This window comes from Idiotropiscis lumnitzeri, chromosome 11 (genome assembly GCF_059441095.1).
Source record: "Idiotropiscis lumnitzeri isolate Australia: NSW breed Sydney's pygmy pipehorse chromosome 11, RoL_Ilum_1.0, whole genome shotgun sequence".
In the NCBI taxonomy this organism is placed as follows: Eukaryota; Metazoa; Chordata; class Actinopteri; order Syngnathiformes; family Syngnathidae; genus Idiotropiscis; species Idiotropiscis lumnitzeri.
The window spans coordinates 20,211,451-20,230,929 of NC_142401.1; the positions used below are offsets into that span (position 1 = coordinate 20,211,451).

General features: G+C 40.2%; 1 protein-coding gene across 1 annotated transcript in view; it reads left to right on the plus strand.

Moving 5' to 3' along the window:
* lamb3 (laminin subunit beta 3) overlaps positions 1–19,479 on the plus strand; it is a 29,753-nt gene continuing 10,274 nt past the window's right edge. The window contains exons 1-15 of the mRNA XM_088308197.1: positions 1–184; positions 276–324; positions 816–970; positions 8,561–8,675; positions 11,230–11,303; positions 11,419–11,610; positions 12,096–12,159; positions 13,145–13,314; positions 13,471–13,591; positions 13,862–14,050; positions 14,248–14,403; positions 17,186–17,379; positions 17,777–17,873; positions 18,232–18,601; positions 18,894–19,054. Coding sequence (XP_088164323.1) covers positions 300–324; positions 816–970; positions 8,561–8,675; positions 11,230–11,303; positions 11,419–11,610; positions 12,096–12,159; positions 13,145–13,314; positions 13,471–13,591; positions 13,862–14,050; positions 14,248–14,403; positions 17,186–17,379; positions 17,777–17,873; positions 18,232–18,601; positions 18,894–19,054 — 2,083 coding nt within the window. The 5' untranslated portion in view covers positions 1–184; positions 276–299. The remainder of the gene's footprint in view (positions 185–275; positions 325–815; positions 971–8,560; positions 8,676–11,229; positions 11,304–11,418; positions 11,611–12,095; positions 12,160–13,144; positions 13,315–13,470; positions 13,592–13,861; positions 14,051–14,247; positions 14,404–17,185; positions 17,380–17,776; positions 17,874–18,231; positions 18,602–18,893; positions 19,055–19,479) is intronic.

The following is a 19,479-nucleotide window of genomic DNA, read 5'->3' on the forward strand; positions in this document are numbered from 1 at the left end:
CAATTCTTGTGACATGCGTGTGCGCATGCTTGTGAGTGTGTGTTGATTCATGGAGAGAAGGGAGCGGTGATGAAGGGTGTGACTCTGACACACTCACAATCATATCGTCCAGGTGAGTCTACAGTTGTATATCAGTGCAGCAAGGCAGCAACACAAGTAACCGGGTGTGGGCATCGACTACAAGGTGACTCTAGACTCTAAAATCTACGTTTTGCTCCTTTTGAATCTTCTCTTTACTGATGAAAGCTAATATGTTGCTTATTCATCTCTTCCAGACCTGCACATGAATAGACAGTAAAATGATCCTACTTTTACTTCTAACTGGTAAGAATTTTTTTTCTTCAATTTTTCTCCTTCACACTTCTTTGGTGCCTTCTTTCAGATCTAAATCTGACGTTTCTGTCCTTAAATGAATGGAATCTTGGAATGGGACCAGGTGGTAGCTAATATACCACACATTCCGCGTACAAAGAATGAACCTGCATGCTTTCTGTCATGATGGCACATGTTTAAAGAGTTATTATCGCACATAGGACTTAGTTTGGGCCTGCTTTTCCCTCCTTACAAGGCTGATTGTGTGGGCCTTTTTCCAAACAACAGCACACTAGAGTTAAATAACCAATGTTGTCAAATAATCACTTGATTAAAATCTACTATTTGACCATTAACAAAATTTTGAATTGGTGTGAAAGCACACAAGACTCAAGAAAATACAATAAATTGAAAGAACCTTAAAAATCTAAATAGGATGAACTCCAATGGGTTATGCCTGAGAAAGGTAGAATCTAGAACTAATGAACTATTTCCTCCCCCAGCCCTGGCTGCGGTATCTCATGCCCAGACTGACTGCTCTCAAGGAGCTTGTTACCCACGCAGCAGCGACCTACTTGTGGGTCGGGCTGATCAGCTCCATGCCTCATCAACATGCGGGTTGACTGCCTCCGAAGTCTTCTGCACACCATACCAACAGGTACGAGCTGGCAAAATTCGAATGAACGCTTCCTATGCACAGTTTGGTGTATTTTTCTGTGAAGCTTTTATGTTGACACTTCTTGACAAGCTCAATCTCGATCTAAAGTAATCATCTTATCTTAAGTGAAAGCGAAAACACATTAAATTGGCTGAATTGCTGTTTGTAACAGCAGTATACAGATGCTCATAGTCCACATCAATAAAGGCTAAAAAAAAAAAGAAATCTGTAAATCGCGATAAAAACTGTTTTAGTCTGTGGATCTGTAATAACCACACCAAATCTGTCCGCTCAAAGAAGTTAATGTAGTCCAGCCAGTGCGTCTTCGATAATATCAAAGTTTTTTTTTTTGTTTTTTTTGAGTACTTAATCACATTGAAAAGAAAAATCATCTTATCATATGGGTTTGTGCGAGGCGATTACAACGCAAAGAGACAAATGAGGCAGAGGTCATGGTGAACACACTGACATGCACATGCAGCAAAGGTCCTTGATAGTTTTGGCTGGACTGCCCAATGCCCCTTTAGTCAGTCTCGTTTCAGTGCCAGACCACCATCATGTTGCAACTGCACCCTTTAACCAACATTTTTATCTCGGGAACAGTCTACAACACCACCCACCAGGCCATTTGCAGACTCAGCACAAATCTACATGCATGCCATTTTGAAATAAAGGTCTACTACATCATTTGGAAAGTTAATCATTGACTTATTTTTTTTCATTTACAATTATATTGCTTACATTATTGCAGGAAATAAAATCATCCGTATCGAGATAAATGTAGTTGTAAGCAGACCAGAAATATAGCCAGGAACCAGACGATTATATTTTGTGCAACCACTTGACTAAATAAAATTCAGTTAATTCAACAAAAAGTTTTTTCTGTGCACTCTCCTTCTCTTGGGAGCTCAAACCAGAAATAATGACAGAATTAATCAAATAATGTTCATCCATATACAGTAAAGTTTAGTTTATTTGGATTCTACTGTACTAATGTACTGTAATAATGTCCATATAGAATAGGAAAAAAAATCCCTCACTGACAATGTGAGTGATATTAATTCCATGTAAAACTTATGAGCATGCAAAGGCTTTGCCAAATGCACGGATATGTTCATTTTTATTTATATCATTTGAAACTAGATAGGTTTTATCGCTGGTAAAACAAAAACATTGATTCTGAAAATTATATCAAAGGAGAAGTTAATCAATTCCCTCACTTCACATGAAATAAATAGCACAAAATGAATTAGACGTGACACAAAAGTGGGTATAAAATCAATCACAGTATAAAAATAGTATTGTCAAGGTCATAATTTAATCTGCAATTTTTTTTTTCTGGCAAATAATACTCACGAACGAAACACAATACACACTCATTGAAATCAGATTTTTCTTAGAATTTGCTCCACTTCTTTTCGGTTGACACAAAAGGCAAATATGCATTTTCAGAAAAAAACAACACTAAGATAAAGCTCGGAAGTGTCTCAACAAAATAAAATGAATAACATTACTGTTTGCCAGAGAAGCATGCTTTGGAAAAATTGACTCATTTCCTCTGTGCATGCATTAAATTTTCAATATGCGTTTACACATATTTTGTTTCATTTTTTTTAAGAGCTTCGCTTATGCCATGGTAAAAAAAAAAGAAATTTAAAAATTTAACTTGACAGTGTGATATGCATTTTTTCTGCTAAAAAAAAATCTTTCCCGCAGTTTCTACTTCCTGATTATGCTTATTGCCACGGAACGCGCAACATGACAAACAGACTGGAAAGAAAATATGGAATGCCTAAAAGCACTGTTTTTGGCAATACAATGCCATAGACATTAATATAAGAACATGCTTACTATCAAGAAAACTATGGAAAATAGTTGTTTCTTGTCATCTATATACTTGCCTGAGCAATTGTACCTGGCATTTAAAATGAACAAGAAACTGAAGAAACAGGGGTGGTCTTATAGTTTCTTCATAAATTTTGAATGGGCATACTAACTGTTACAAGTTCAAAACCCAAGTTTCTGAAGGATTTATTACCTTTATGGAGTATTTTAAACTTTGGCCTCCGTAAAAATTAAAGTGATACAAAGAGGTTAGCGCAAGTCTGAACATGCTATCTGCCAACTTGTAGCTATAATACAAGTTAAGAAGAGCAAACGCTGAACCGAAATGGGTTATAATTTGAGAGATTATAGCTCAAATGTTAACAGATGGTATGTTGATTTATATAAAAAAGTTCAGAGTCACTCTGTTACGCTAGGACAAAGCCACATATGTATATTTATATTTAATCGTATGCTACTTGACTGAAAAGTCTATGGAGGCAGTTTAAAGCTGAAGAACATCCAATTTGACTGTTTGGGCCTTGGCAATCTTTATCATGTGTGACACCTGCTGACAGTGGGCACGTTAGTAAATTCACTCTGACATCCGTGCAGTACTCTCAGGGCTCATCTCATGTCTCTTAATTGCAATATTCGTAGCTCCTCAAAACATTGAACACCATCCGGACGTTGTTCTCAAGCCGCCATACTAAGGAGAATCTCAATTGTCTAAAACGCACATATGGGTGCGAGGACCAAGCATCGAGGGGCTTCCACGGGCTAGCTTAAATTGAGGGACGTCCGATGTATCTTCTGCGGAAGTCCTGTAGCTCCTCTATGTTGACACGGCCGTGTACCAGTAGGACTGTTACGATGCAGGACTTCCCATTAAATAGTGATAAGCCATGTTTGTGTCATTTTACTTTGAATATACATATTTTGCTGAGTTTCTGTTCTATTTTGTTTTGTACTTGATACCAAAAAGACTTGATTACTCGAGGCTAGTACAGGGAGCCAAACCTGTTTCTTAGGTTTTCAATGCAGTAGGCCGCTATTTATCAAATGCATTTGTCCACATAATGAAAATTAAAACCATTTTGATGGTTCTTTACTTATTTTCACATTCAACTTAGTGCATAAGCAATGCACAAACGGACAATCCACCTTTCTAACAAAATGCTTTACGCGACGTGTCTGTTGGTTACTGTATGGCAGAGCAGCCTGCCTTACAAAAAGTGATCAATCTTGTCATTGCCCCATTCGATTTCAATGGCAGTTTACTCGTAATAAGGTGGCTAAGTTGCATCTTCTCATACCTCATTTGTTGGGAAACATTGAACATATTCCACGACAGTAGTTACTAGTAGAGCCCGTAAGTAATTTATTTTAATTATACTTAGTTTACTTTAATCATGCACTCTAATCAGCATTAAACATCTAATGCAGTAAACCGTAAGCATTCACTCCCATGAGCATTAGGCTTCCGTTTGGGATAATGTTTCATCGTCATTCCTTACATTCTGCACACTCTGTTGGGAATCTGCCGGAGGGAATGATAATTGTGTTAGGCGTGTTACTCTCCCCCTCTCACAAGGTGAACAGTATTGTCCATATTTCATTTTTTTACATGCGTGACTTTGACCAGACAGCGAGAGGAACAAACACCCATGTTTATGTCAGAGTTAACACACTCACCTATGGCAAACAATAAAGATCAATAATGATTAGGCCACAAAATCATCTTAGCTTGCAAATAACATCTTTTGGACAATGCTTTCTTTGAAGGGACGATTGACTGGGATCAACATTGGAGCTTATTTAATAGGTTTGTATGTAAAAATTACATCAATACTAAAATGCTCCTGCCTAAAAACCTCCGTAGTGACTTAAGGTCTTTTTTGTGATGACATTTGTGAGAAATTGGCGCGCCCGCTTTTGGAGCTTGGCTTGTTATTTTTTCCATCTCAGGTGTCTACATATTGGCAGGGAGGCAAGCGTTGCTTGGTTTGTTAGTTCTGTCTAAAATGGCGACCAATTGTGACCAATTCAAGTTGCTACTCTTGTCCACCTCCACCTGTGAAAGTATAAAAGTGTTTGGGGCAAATTTTTGGATGTATTGACATCAAACGTGAGTTCATATGATCACCTCCACAAAGTCAAAAATACCGTGCCAATCACTTCTTCACTTACACTGACTGAAGTGAACCAGAGCAAGAATGCGCACACGAACCCCAAATATTTATATTTCGGACATTTAGCTACACTAAAATTTTGTTATGTCTCTGGAGGCAGTCGGCGGCCAGCATCTGCCGGCAGCCAGGCATGGATGTGACCGCCTGCCTGCAGCTGCAGTGGTGTTAAACGTAGCAGCACTGCTAAAGGCAATTAGCTTTCAGTTTCTTAACAGACAGCTTCTTACCATTGAGAACGTTAGCGTCCGCCACCGCTTGCAGCCATCCGCATCGCGGTGCAAGTGGTCATCAATTTCAGACACCACATCGACGTACCTTGGAGGTGGTCTTTTTTAACATTCCGCATTACGCAGCGTCATGTCATTTTAGCCCGTGCCGCTTCGGATAGTGAGCTTCATGACAACCCCACTTGTCGTGCTTTGGTGAAAAGTTGATCTTTCAAAACATCCGACCTGCCTACGCACAACCCTATTGAGGATATGCAGTGCAGAAAATGGATGAATGGATTGATGGACGGACTTTGAAAAATTCAGCGCACCAAAGTTCTAGCAAGGAGGCCGACTCCATAGCTGAGTGCTGCCACACTGGACGGATGAGCGATGTCAGCGTAGCCATGATTGGCCCTGGTGAAAAAAAGTATGAATGAATGAAATAATCTGACAAAAAGCCTCTTAGAACACTTTGGGTTTGCGTATCCTGGTGTCTTATGAAAGAAAACAGACAAGGTATGACAGAAACTGCAAATCAGTTGCTCATTTCCTCATTCTCTTTTAAGTCAGCCATGGAAAGGCAAATTGTTTTGTGATGTTTTCAGACGTTGAAGTGTGCCAAAGTAGAGATGTCCACATAAATTTTGGGGCCAATTCATTTCATTTTTAGCCACGTATTTGCTATGACTTTGAATGGAATAATTGTGCATCATGGTGGGCGACTGGTTAACACAATGGCCTCACACTTCAGAGTTGCAGGTTTTGATTCCAGCTCCAGCACTCCTGTTTGCATGTTCTCCCCATGCCTGTGTGGGTTTTCTCCGGGTACTCCGGTTTCCTCCCACATTCCAAAAACATGCATCATAGGTTGATTGGACACCCTGAATTTTCCCTAGGTGTGTTTGTGAGCGCACATGGTTGTTTGTCTACATGTGCCCTGCAATTGGCTGGCAGCGAGTTTAGGGTATACCACGCCTACTGCCTGAAAGATAGCTGGGATAGGCTCCAGTATGCCCGCAACCCTCGTGAGGAGAAGCGATTCAGATACCATAATTCCCACTAAGACATCGAGGGCGAAGAGGGGGTGAGGCCATATCCGTTGATTTTTTTTTAAGGCGGTTTTAAAAACATTATTTATTCTGTGATTTCTCCAAAACAAATAGATAAAATAGAAAATAAAAGCTAATATAATTTTCCTGATAAAAGAACACAAATTGAGCTTGTTATCGAAAAACTAACCATCCTGACTGGATGATCACTATTACTTGGTGCTGCTGCATTTTTAGGCCTTACTAGTAGCATTGACAATATATTTGGTGCCAACATAGAATCAAAATCCTAAATGAATGATTTATCTTAAAATGTACAGTGATAGAAAAAACACATTTGATTCTTATATTTATATTCATTGGTTTGTTATACAAACAAAGCCGACTGTATAACCCTCAAACTAATTATTATAGAGCAGCACATTAGACGAGAAGCACTGATTAAAAAGATTTATTAAATGAAGGCTGAGCTGCTATTAGTTTTGGGTGTTAAATAGTGATTTTAAACACAAGGTTGAGTACCTTTGTCACCATTAGACATGGAACCAGTGCCTCCTTGGAACATACAGGCATATATTTGCAATTCATCCATCCATCCATCATCCATCCACCCATTATCTGTTCCGCTTCTCCTCACAAGGGTCGCGGGCGTGCTGTGGCCTATCCCAGCTGTCTTCAGGCAGTAGGCAAGGTACACTCTGTACTGGTTGCCATCCAATTGCAGGGCACGCAAAGACAAAACAACCATGTGCGCTCACAAACACACCTAGGGACAATTTAGAGTGTTCAATCAACCTACCATGCATTTCTTTGGAATGTGGGAGGAAGCAGGAGTACCCGGAGAAAACTCACTTCGGCAAGGGGATAACACACAAACTCCACACAGGAAGGCCAGAGTCATTGACCCCATGACCTCCCCACTGTGAGGCCATCGTGCTAACGAGTCGGCCACACTGCTGCTATTTGCAATTAAAATGATTACATGTTTTTTTTATTATTATTGAATACTTTTTATTGTGAACTTTGTACACTATCTTTATTTCAGTTCAATTTTTTTTCATTAGTTCATGCATCAGACTACTGGCAAGAAATGAATGCAAATAGGGCGTGTTTGTTTAAGGTGATAAAGAATTGTGCCAAAAGCAACAACGGTTAAAAATAAGAGTTCAAATAATGACAGGACTTTAATCAGAGTTAAATCTGCTCAGATTGATGTGTTGCACTCTACTGGAATTGTGGTCATTTGAGATTAATACACCAAACAGCTGATTCCCTGATCAATTCACATATATATTTATATATATATGCTTTTTTGTAAAAGAAAAAATCCAATCTATAATAAATAAATGAACAAATAAATGCAAGTGTTTTTCCCATTATATATTCAGGACACCGTGCAGATGTTGATAGATCACGTTCATTTGTCAGAGTTGGATTAGTATTTTTTTCTACATATGTGAATGTGTGGCTGACATCAAGTCCATTGAAATGTTTAAACCATTTAAATGGTAAATGTCAACATGCCCCGAAAAAAGTAAAGTAAAACACAGATTCTAGCTAACTATGCAGCTTCTGCTGTATTGGATTTTACCAGACAAAAAAAAACATTTATATTGGTGTGTGACCTGAGGCACATAATTGTGATGGACTTGAGTGAAGCATTAATTTTGCAACTATGAACAACTGGTTGGGAACTTTTCCCCAGCGGGTAGGCGGCCTGTGTCTCACTCTGTGCTAGAGTGGCAATCACGTCCAGCACAGAGGGGCTTTACTAAATATTGACTTTCCTGGCAACAGCAGCAAAACGATGTCACCACGTTTACTTATTTATTCATTTGATAGCGACAATGCAAATTAGTGCATCACAGTATAAACTTCATTAGTGGATGTAAACATGTATGCTGTACAAAATAAATTTGCAAGCACAAATATTTGTTGTAAATACATAAATGCACGAGATAGATGTAGACTATGAGAGCAATTTCAAAGAAATTGGCATCATTATAAATTAAGTTCAATAAAACATTGCTTTTTCCTAAGACGTGTTCCAGCTTGTTTTATGAATGTTTTGGGATTGGGAAAGGTGTGCATTTTATTTCATGAAACCGTGACTGTTGATCTTATGATAAACAATGACTACTTGGTTACAGAGAAGGTTTTACAAATTTAATTTGAGCTCACGTGTGGCCACCTTGCACTAAGGTGTTTGGTCACCGTTGGCCACCCCACTGACAACGTTCTGTGTACGCACCTGTAAGGAAGGAAGGTTCATCAGCATGAAGTGTGAATCAGCTGTCCTTGTTTTTTACTTCTCAGAGGAAGATGAAGTGCTGCATATGTGACTCCAGTAACCCAAACGGACCACTGGCCCACACTGTCAAGGAAGTGCTCTCCACTGCTGGACCAGAGAGATGGTGGCAGTCCAAGAAAGGTTGGCAAAGACATTAAAAAAAAATAAAAAATAAAAAAAACAGCACAAGGTGTGTTTTTACCCCGCGACCCTTGTGAGGAGAAGCGGTACAGATAATGGATGGATGGAGGGTGTTTTTTTCCGCGATGAATGATTAGACATATTTGATAAGTCTCAGGCACAGTTCACGTGAGGGAGTTGTTGCACTCTGTCAGAGTTGTCACAACTCAACATCCAGGATCTAGCGTCACTGATGGTGTCATGATACAACCACCTGACTTGTGAGCGGGCAGCGTGGGTTTGGTTCCCACTTGCTGACGGTGTCTGTCTCCCCTGTGACTGTCTGGTGACCAGTTCAGGGTGTAGTGCGCCTTTCGCCCGTAGTCAGCTGGGATAGGCTCCAGCACCCTCCCGCGACAAGCGGTGTGGATAATGACAAGACAACGTCCATGATTTAGTATAAAGAAACCATTTAAAGCTGACATTGAAGTGGAATGCTTGGAAGTCATCAATAGGTATGACAAATCAAGGCTTCAGAAAATACAGTACAGTACTCAGGGGCAGTGGTCCCCACGTATCAGTCTGCGGCCCCCGTACCGGTCCCCATCGTGACAGATGAAAAAAAATAATTTCATGTAGCATACAATATACGGACCAAAGCAGCAATCATTGTCATCTTTTGATTGCGCACCCCCCAACCCCACCCCTCAAATGATTGATGGTCCGTGAAAAGCATCTTTTGAACTGGGCTGTGGCACAAAAAGAAGTTTGGGTCCACTGTTCTGCACTGCTCTACCGTATATTCGTAATCTGAAAATCTGCGTTTCAGTGTAAAAACTGCACACATCTTGATTTTTGTTCCTGTTTTGGAATTTAGCAAACTGCTCTGCGCCAAGGTGGGTATTCTGTTGTATTGAGGGTGTTTGCTTTGACATGCACTTGGCACAGCTGACAATTTAGTGGCTGAAAGGTGACTAAGCTTTAACCCTGCTGGAATTATATCTAATGAAGCAAGCTGTGTAATGCAATTTTGGGGAATTTGATCAGGTCAGGCGGCACGATAGATGACTGGTTAGCACATCTGCCTCACAGTACAGAGGTGTAGGGAGGCTCAGGCCTTTCTATGGGGAGTTTGCATGTTCTCCCCGTGCCTGGCTGGGTTTTCTCCGGGTACTCCGGTTTCCTCCCACATTCCAAGGCCATGCATGGTATGGTAATTGAACACTCCGAAATGGTCCTAGGTGTGACTGTGAGCGCGAGTGGTTGTGTTTTTATGAATAAGGTGGAAAGTCGAGGCCTGAACGGTACAGAGATTGCGGACTGACCGGCTAAACGGGGTAAAGTGTCCGGCTCTGGATTTATTTAACTCCATAATTATGTCTGCTTTATTTTTACCATGGATTTTGACTAATGACAACTGATTCGCTGTGGCGACCCCTGAAGAGAATATCAAAAAAGGAAAAGAAGAAGATTTTGACTAAGGATTAGACCAGGGGTGTCAAACTCATTTTTGTGAACTGGCCACATCGTATTTATGGTTTTGCTTAGAGGACCATTATGAATGTGAACCCAAATAAATGCATGATCGCCTTATGTGATCTCAACACAACTAGCCTTGCCTTCTAGAATAGCAACATTATGTTTTTTGTATTTTTATTTATTTTATATTTATTTATTATTTAATTATTTAATCTTCAATTAATCAAATTGATATATTTAATTCAATTATTTGTCATATTTGCACCGGAGAGGGGAGCTCTCCAATCTTGTTGTGCATTAAGTACAATGACAATAAAGGGCATTGTGATTCTGATTCTGATTCTGACATACACACAACAAATTGATGGAAAAAAAGTTTTGAAATCAAAAGCCAGTAATTGGTTATTCAACAATTCCTCAATTTATTTTGAAAGGGAAGGATTGGTCCCAAATAAATTACAATTTCACAAATCTCAATGTTGTTGAATGAAAAAAAGATGTTCTAGAAACAGGAAGTTAATACACATGATTTGGCCTTAGCAGGTCATATAAAGTGAGGTCATGGGCCAGATCTGACCGCCGGGCCTTGTGTTTGACGCCTGTGGGTTCGACTGTCACATATATGAAAGGCCAAAGCCCTGTTATACAAATTCTCTCGGTGTAGTAGATGTGGAAAATGGTCAAGTTTATCTTATATGGGAAGCTTATAGCATAAGATTTACTCGTGGTCTTTTTGGTATTCAGTAAACATGCACCATTCGTACGTTCACTGGGCCATCCCACAAATAACAAAAATCCGTGTATTGTTGTAGTAAATTGTAAAGGCTTTTTTTAACCCCAAAAATTCTTGCATAAGCGATGATATACATCCAATAAGTGTTTTCCCTGAAAAACTGGTGTTGGGTCCACTTCCCACCACAACCCCACCTCAAACAAAAATATTTAAAAAACGTTTTTTAAAACATTAGATAAAAAAAATCTGTAAATATACAGGGATCCACTGTATACATAGGTGTATGGTATATGGTATCTGGTACATATTCTAGAAGTGTATACACTCTCCTCATGAGCTTTTGTTCTATTGTTTTTCCTGCAGAGGTGGCTCCAGTAAGATTTCAATTGGACCTCAATAATCTTTTCAAGCTCGACAACCTGATCCTTCATTTTAAGGTGTGTGAAAACAAGCACCTTTTCTCATATGCACATTAGTACGCTTTCCCACATCTGTGTTTTCAAAACATTCCTTTTATTTGACTAAAATTTCTGAATCTGATTTTCTGTGCAGGGGCCTCGTCCGAGTGCCCTGGTTATAGAGAAGTCTATGGATGATGGCAGAACATGGCAGCCTGTCTTCTACTTTGCTACAGACTGCCAGAAATCATTTCCAGGGATCTCCACAGCATCACCTGTTACTGAGGACCGGACATATTGTTATACTCTACCCCCTACTGGAGCAAACCCATACCAAGATCATACAGTAAGGACAACTCCAATTTCTCTTAAACTGTCCCCGTTTTTCTTTTTCCTTGTGGAGATTCTACAAGCACTGGAATGAGTTGCTGATGTACTTTTTATTGATCACACACAGCTCTGGTCTTCTGAATAGTATTTGAATTTGAAATAAAGTCGCCATTATATTTATGATGATCATTTGCTCTTCTTAAATAAATGTCATACATAGTTGTAGACTGTTGACGCTGTATGCATATTTGGACAAATTGTATTTATTTTCTGCACAGCATATGCATATTTCATGCAATTGTCTTTTCAATGAATTGTTAGATATACTGTAGAAATATTATCGATTTATTTACCAGTGTTTCCCCTAGTATGTAATTAAAGTGCCATACTCTGTTGCTGTTACAACAAAGTAATTTCATGATAGTGACGATTAAACCTGAAGAAAAATGGAATGCAGCATTATGACTGCAGAGTACATATACGAAGTATTCTTTCTTCCAGATTGAGTTCAATCCATTGCATCACTATCCTTATGTCCCAGATCCCAGCAGCCCAAAGATTAAAGGTCAGTTTTTATATTTCTCTGTGATGTTTGACATGGAATATGTTTCTAAAACCAACAACCATGCCCCCCCCCCAAAACACAAAAGTGGATAATGCCAAAGCAAAGATATTTGTTATTAAAAAAAATGAAATATATGATTAAAAATAATTATTTAACTGCCTACACTGAAAACAACCTAATGAAATCCAACTTGGCCAGCTCATATTATGTTCACACAAGTAAAAATGTAGATATATTTGAGCCACAGACGCTTAACCTTTGAGATCTATATTGAATAATTGATGAAAAACTATTTGGAGTAAAAACATTGATGCTTCTTGTTAATCGTTTGTTTAAAGTATTTCCTTCTATTCCAAACACAAAGGGGACAGAAAAATTGAGGATGGCATCATTTGACGACAAATGCATTATTCAGCTAATAAGAGAAATTATGACATAGCCGTTGTGTGTAAACGTATTCGAAGAAATACATCGTTGTGTCAAGTATTTTGTTAGCTTGTCTGCTAGGTAACTAAAGTTAGTTGATAATGTGCAGAATGGGACAAACTGGCATTGCTACTTTTCTCATGTAATTGATACACATTCCCGCTTAATGGTAACCACAATCAAGATTTTCTTCTTGTCGACCTCTTGTTTTTCATTTTATTTTATTTTTAGTTTATTTTGTTTGAGTTGGTTTTTTTTTTCTTTTTTTAAACTCTTGCAAAACATGTCTGCTGGCAGGGGCCTCGTAAGGATATTTCAGAATCCCTTCGTGTCACTGCAATGCCTGGTCCCAGTTGATTCAACGATGAGGACTAATAAATGGTGCCCCTACTTGTTGACCCGTTGTCGTTGGTTAATGACCCTACGCCATCTGTTTCACAAGGGCTCCTTTCGCTCGGCCCGCGAAGCAATTGCCTTGTTTGCTTGCCTTGTTGTTGTGTCTCTGATTACTCCTTGGATGTTGACAAAAATCAAAGCTGGACTTTTCTGTGATCCTCAGACGTGACAGGTTTAACGGGTCTGAGAGTAAGCCTGGCAGAGTTGGGCGATGTGCCACGTCAACCAGACAGAGAGCTAAGTCGGTTTTTCGCCTTGAAGGAGATGAAAGTGATGGGCAGCTGCATGTGTCATGGACATGCCAGTCACTGTTTGTTGGAGGCCGTCAATAAGGTTTGATAACTGTTTCTTACGACCGCATTTAACATTCATTTTGATCTTACTATAAACATTATTGCTCGTTGGATTGACTCGTGCAGTTAGAGCCATACTTGTGTTTCAACCACTCTTAATAAGTTGAAGCAGGTCATATGTTGTGAATAAGTGCAGGTGAGCCCGCAGTGTGACTGCCAGCATAACACTGCCGGTGTGAACTGTGAGCGCTGTGATGATCTCTACAATGATCTACCCTGGAGACCTGCGGAGGGGAGCAACACTCACACCTGCAGACGTAAGACGCACTACTTCATGCCAAAGTTCAGGAATCACTGAGTTGAGAAGTTAAATGAACGGAACTCAAGAGTTCAAGCTATAACACTTCATACTACATGTATATAAATGAGTGGGTGATTGGCTCAACCGCTTGTTTGGATTCATGAGTTTGGACGACAACACAAACTGTGTAATCATTATATGGGGTAATCAAGCCAAATCGGAAGGAAGCTACAGTGTTGATTGTGTTTGTTGAGCATTTGTTGAAAAATCTTTCTCTACACCCCAGGCTGTGAGTGTAGCAACCACGCCCAGCGCTGTCGTTTTGACCAAGCTTTGTATGAAGCGAGTGGCCGGAGGAGTGGAGGTGTGTGTGAAGGATGTTTGCACCACACCACAGGACCAAAGTGTGACCAGTGTGTCCCCGGCTACCAGCCGAATCCCAACAGCTTGATGGACCGTCCTGACGCTTGCATACGTAAGTCACCAGGAGAAGGCCATTTGCATGAGGAAAATGCAAAATATGTTTGGTGTATTTCATTTGGAATTGTGTTTGTAGGACGTTTCTTTTAAACCATATTGTTTTGAAAGTGTTAGTCCAAAATCAATGTTTTAACGTTGTCTCCTTGCATGGCATTTGTACCTTTTGTCCTTATTTGAGCTATTCTCTGCTAGGTTGCGTCTGCAATGCTGAAGGGACAGTGAATGGGGGCCGATGTGATGACAATACAGGTCTATGTCAGTGTAAAATGAATGTGGAAGGCCCACGCTGCGAGCAGTGCAAAAGAGGCTATTATGGCCTTTCGGCGTCCAATCCCCTGGGTTGTTCGAGTGAGTCAGCTGGTTTCTTCACTTTTTTCCGACAACGCATACTGTATGCATGGCATGTGATTCATGTTAAAGTACCTTGGGGAAAATTGATACATGTTTACTCATATCCACGTGACTGACTACTTACTTCACATGCACACACACTCTGCCACCTCTTGGCCCCATTTCCTGTGAAAACACACCCTACTGGCCCCCCACGTCACTACAACCCTCAGCTACCAGTTTCCCTACTCACACGACGTCAGACAGCTCCAGACACAGTTTTAAACCTGCAAACAAAGACAATCACCTCTACATACCACCCAGTTATCCTCACAAAGGCTTCCAGCATTTACCACTATCACTCAGTCAACTCCATCCCATCATTTTGATATTAGTACCGCTCGCTTTCTCACCTCAATAAACAGAATATAAACCCAGGCTACCTCCGAATACTTCCCAAATCTTCCCAACCCACCAGAATTCCCAGCATGAAAGTCGCCATGTTCAAAAGTCTCATCATCCACAAATTCATCACGGACAATAACCTGGATTTTCTCTGTCTCATCAAAACCTTGCATAAACCTCAGGAATACTTCAATCTCAATCAATCCACCCTTGTTGGATACTCATACATGCATAAATCACACGCTGACTGCCGTGGTGGAGGGATTGCTGCCATTCACAGAAAATCCCTAAAAAACACCCTTTTCCAAGCCCGTTCTTCTTTTGAACACCAGTCTTCATTTGCATCAATTCATCTCAGTCCAACACTGCCCTGTCCCCCAAGGCTCCTTGCCCGGCCCCCTCCTTTTTATCCTCTACATCAGGCGTGGACCGGGGGCCACATGCGGCCCGTTAAATGTTTTAATCCGGCCCGCCGAACTTGAAAAAAAATTAAATGAATGAACCTTGTTAATGTTTTATTTTCCAAATACTGTGTTTTTTCAGAAATATATATTGTTGTATTGCTTTTGTTCACTGTCATTTATAATTAAATGTATTTTTTTCTCCAATGAGGTGAGGTTACCAAAACATTCCATCCATCTGTTTCTGGTCCGGTCCCTCTGCCAAATTTTAGAACCTATTATGGCCCGCCAATCAAAAAGTGGGCCCACCCCTGCTCTACATAGTTCCCCTTGGTCACATAATATGCCACCATGGTCTCAATTACCGCTGCTATGCTGATGACACCCAGCTCTACGTCTCCACCAAATCCATCACTGCTGCCACTCACTCCACCATCACCAATTTCCTGCTAGACATAAAAAAACTGGATGCAGACCAACTTCCTCAAACTCAATAGTAACGAGTCAGAACTCTTCATCATTGGACCAAAAGCATTTTGCGTCTCCTGTCCTGACTTCTCGCTTTCTATTGAGAGCGCCACCTTTCCTGCTTCTACCCATATTTGGAACATCTTTGATCAGTCACTCTCGTATTAGAAACCCACATCAACCGCATCACCAAAACTGCTTTATCTCACCTTAAATATATCGCCTGTATTTGCCCGTCTCGCTTCCCCTCAGCTGCTGAGACACCGAATCCTTTATCCCCTCATGACTGGACAACAGCATCCTTTAATACCCACCAAAACCGTCAACAAACTTCAATACATTCAAAATTCTGCTGTCCATCTCCTTATCCACTCCCTCAGTGGAGACCACATCAGTCTTCCAACACCTACACTGGCTCCCCTTCCAACAGCAAATCCATTTAAAAATTCTTCTCATCACATTCAAGACCCTTGACAACCTTGCTCCCTCCTACCTCACTGACCTCCTTCACCACCACACCCACACCAACAATCTTAGATCAGCCCATGCTATCCTCCCCACCCCTCCCATCAGAACCAAGCACCGGAGCTGTGGGGATAGAGCATTCTCTCTCGCTGCCCGCTCCCTCTGGCGTTATCTCCCTCATCACCTCAGACACATTCACACGCTCCCCTCTTTTAAAAAGGCAGTAAAAACCCACCTGTTCAGATAGGATTTCCACCTGTAACACAGAATCATTCTTTATCAAAATCATTTACACACGGTTACACTAATATAGTATTTAATCTTAGAATTTGTGCCTTTATCTGATTTCGCTATATGCCCTATTTGTTGCTCTGTTTTTTATTTTTTATTGTTTTATTGCTCCATGTAAAGTGCCTTTTTTTGCGCTATACAAATAAAATGTATTATTATTATTATTATTATTATTATTATCATGTTTAAGACACTGCAGAAATATTTAGTGATTTATATTAACAAACTAAACAGCAATGGGCAACATTTAGCTATTTCTATTTCCATAAAGTATAAATTAAATTCTGTTAATTAATAAACATCATTTTAAAGAAAGGGATTTTTTTTCCCCCCGCAGATTTATAATAGGACTAGGGTAAATTCAAAATTTCACAAAATGTAGGTATCTCCAAAGAAATCATCAGACGTTAAAGAAGCTAAACCAATAAATATATTTGCCAAATGCTCTCACATTTTTCTTCCCACGCTAGAAGCTGCAAGCCGTAGCCACTCGCCATCAGCTCCACTCCAAGTCGTGTTGGTAACAAAAGCTGTAAACGGCGCAGTTAGAGTGGTGCAGTGAACAATGGCTTATTTGCATGAAACAGAACCACCCCCTCCAAACATGTTGATTTCAGCAAAGCTAAAAATTGTGGGATGAAAAATGAACTGTAATAGAATATCCTATTATTTCATATTTTGGCTTACTACTAAGACCTGGGAACTTTTTTACATCGAGAAAGTAATGTATAATTTTTCACACAACACACCACCCTCTTTCTGCTCTCCAGAGTGTTCGTGTTTCCCAGAGGGATCACTGTCAGATATTTGTGATTCAGTGACTGGCCAGTGTCCTTGCCGGCCACACTTTCATGGCCTTACTTGTGAAGCGTGTGCAAGAGGCTACTGGAAACCTCCGCAGTCCCAGCGCTGTCAACTTTGCAGCTGTGACCCCACCAAGTCCTTCAGTGATACTTGTGACCAGGTGTGACCTACAAAATGTTATGGACTGTATTACATATCACTTCTGATAGTCATTCTCAAACATCTTACAACAAGTCCTACCTAAAAAAATACTGAGTTCTCCAAGTACCACCATGATGACCAACATTAAAATACAGTAGAGTAGTAGATCTAAGTGTTCATAAAAAATAATATTGCAAGTCATTAGAATTTTCTGCACAGTTAGAATTTCAACACTGTGCCTAGATATAGAAAAATTTTACTAAAAAGTTAAGTACAACTGAACAGTGCTTGGGCCCAAGTGGTACAAGTGGAAATAATACCACTCTTTTAGAATGTTTGACTTACTCTATTAATATGCAGTTTTTTTGTTACTCCAGTGGGTGAAATAATTTTTTTTTGTGTGTTTCTTTTTGCAGTTGTCAGGTCAGTGCCAATGTAGGCCAGGTTTCGGAGGCCGAACATGTTCTGGTTGCCCAGACAACACATATGGGGATCCTCTCATTGGCTGCAAGCGTAAGTCAACTTATCTCTGTATTGTTGCTGTGCTCTCTTTTTCTCTCATTCCAGTAATTACAATAAAAAATATGTTACACAGTCCTACTATCAGGAATTAATGCGCTATGACATCTCTCAATCTCAATCACAATCTTGCAAGAATGTACACAAAGTAAATCGTGTGACAAATGATTACGCTGACTGTTATTTGTCTGAAATGCGCTATATAGATAAAGTTATATTGTATTGTATTTTTCATATCTTTTTAGATTTATGACAAATGTGAAGAATTGTTGGCATTCGTATTTTGTAAAACAAATAATCCATCATTTTGCGTGTATCCTATATATTTAAACTTTTCCTTTGATCTTCCCAGCTTGTCTGTGTGATGCTGATGGCACCCAAGTTTGTAACAAGCAGACAGGAAGCTGTTTGTGTCGTCCAGGCATTACAGGGGCTCGATGTGACTCGTGCACAAGGGGACACTGTGATACTTTCCCGAACTGCAAGGTGTGTCCTTCTTGCTTCTTCTCCTTGGATACACAGCAACAAAGCCTCAGTTTAGCCCTGAAGAGCTTCATCTTGAAAGTCCCGCCTCGTCCGGGAGGTTCTGGTGACCTTGGGAATTTGGAGCCCCGTATTCGAGCCCTGGAAGCTCGTCTGAATTTGATTCGGAACACTGTCTCCCTTCCTCCAAGTTCTGCAAAGCAGATTGATGATGCTCTGTCCCAATTGGACAAATTAAGGTGAGTAAATATTGATATTACTTCAATGTGTTTCCTCATACTAATGCATGTCACTGAGAGTGTAGTTGTTAACTCACCTGACTTCCGTGCACGCAACACAGAGAGAATTTCTGTGTGACAGTGTGAATGCGAGTGAGAATGGTTATCTGTCTCGATGTGCCATGTGATTGACTGGCAGTCTGCCCAGGGGCCACCTCTTGCCCAAAGTTAGCTGGTTAAGGCTCCAACAAAGGGGATGGATGATTGAATATGAATGCTTCTGTTCACTCACTCAGTTCTATTTGTCTCCCAGGGACCAAGTGGACAAGGTAAATAATGACCTCTCTCCTCTGGCACAAAAACCTGATCTGAGCAAAGAGCTTGACAAGCTTCAGGACCTGCTGGACAATCTAAATGGGGACTACAACATCAAGAAAGAAGCTATGAAGAACACAATCAGTCCCGACAATGCAGGTCAATGCTAAAAAGCACTTTTACTTTCATTCAGTATGCTTTATAATGATTCCTGACAGTGACGCAAAAAGTATGTATGCGGCGCATGGGGCGCCGCACTATAGGGGGCAATGGGAGGAAAATAATTTTAGAGGGGCCATTTTATGTATTAAACAGCTGTTTCTTCACGGGTGTGGTAATGGTTTGATCTAATCACTAATACTAATTGAGGCACGTCACTGATAGGCGCCCCTCCGCTCCGTGACAGAGTGTGTTGACTGTTTCAACCAGTTGAGTGCTGCCCAAAACATCCATCCATCCAGATTAGATTTTTCCAATTGAACTCTTTTCATTTTGGCGATGATAATGTTGAGTTATACGTCCGCCACATGGGCTTGCAAATAATTAAGTTAGCCAAATTCGTTATTGGACATTATTAGTTATTG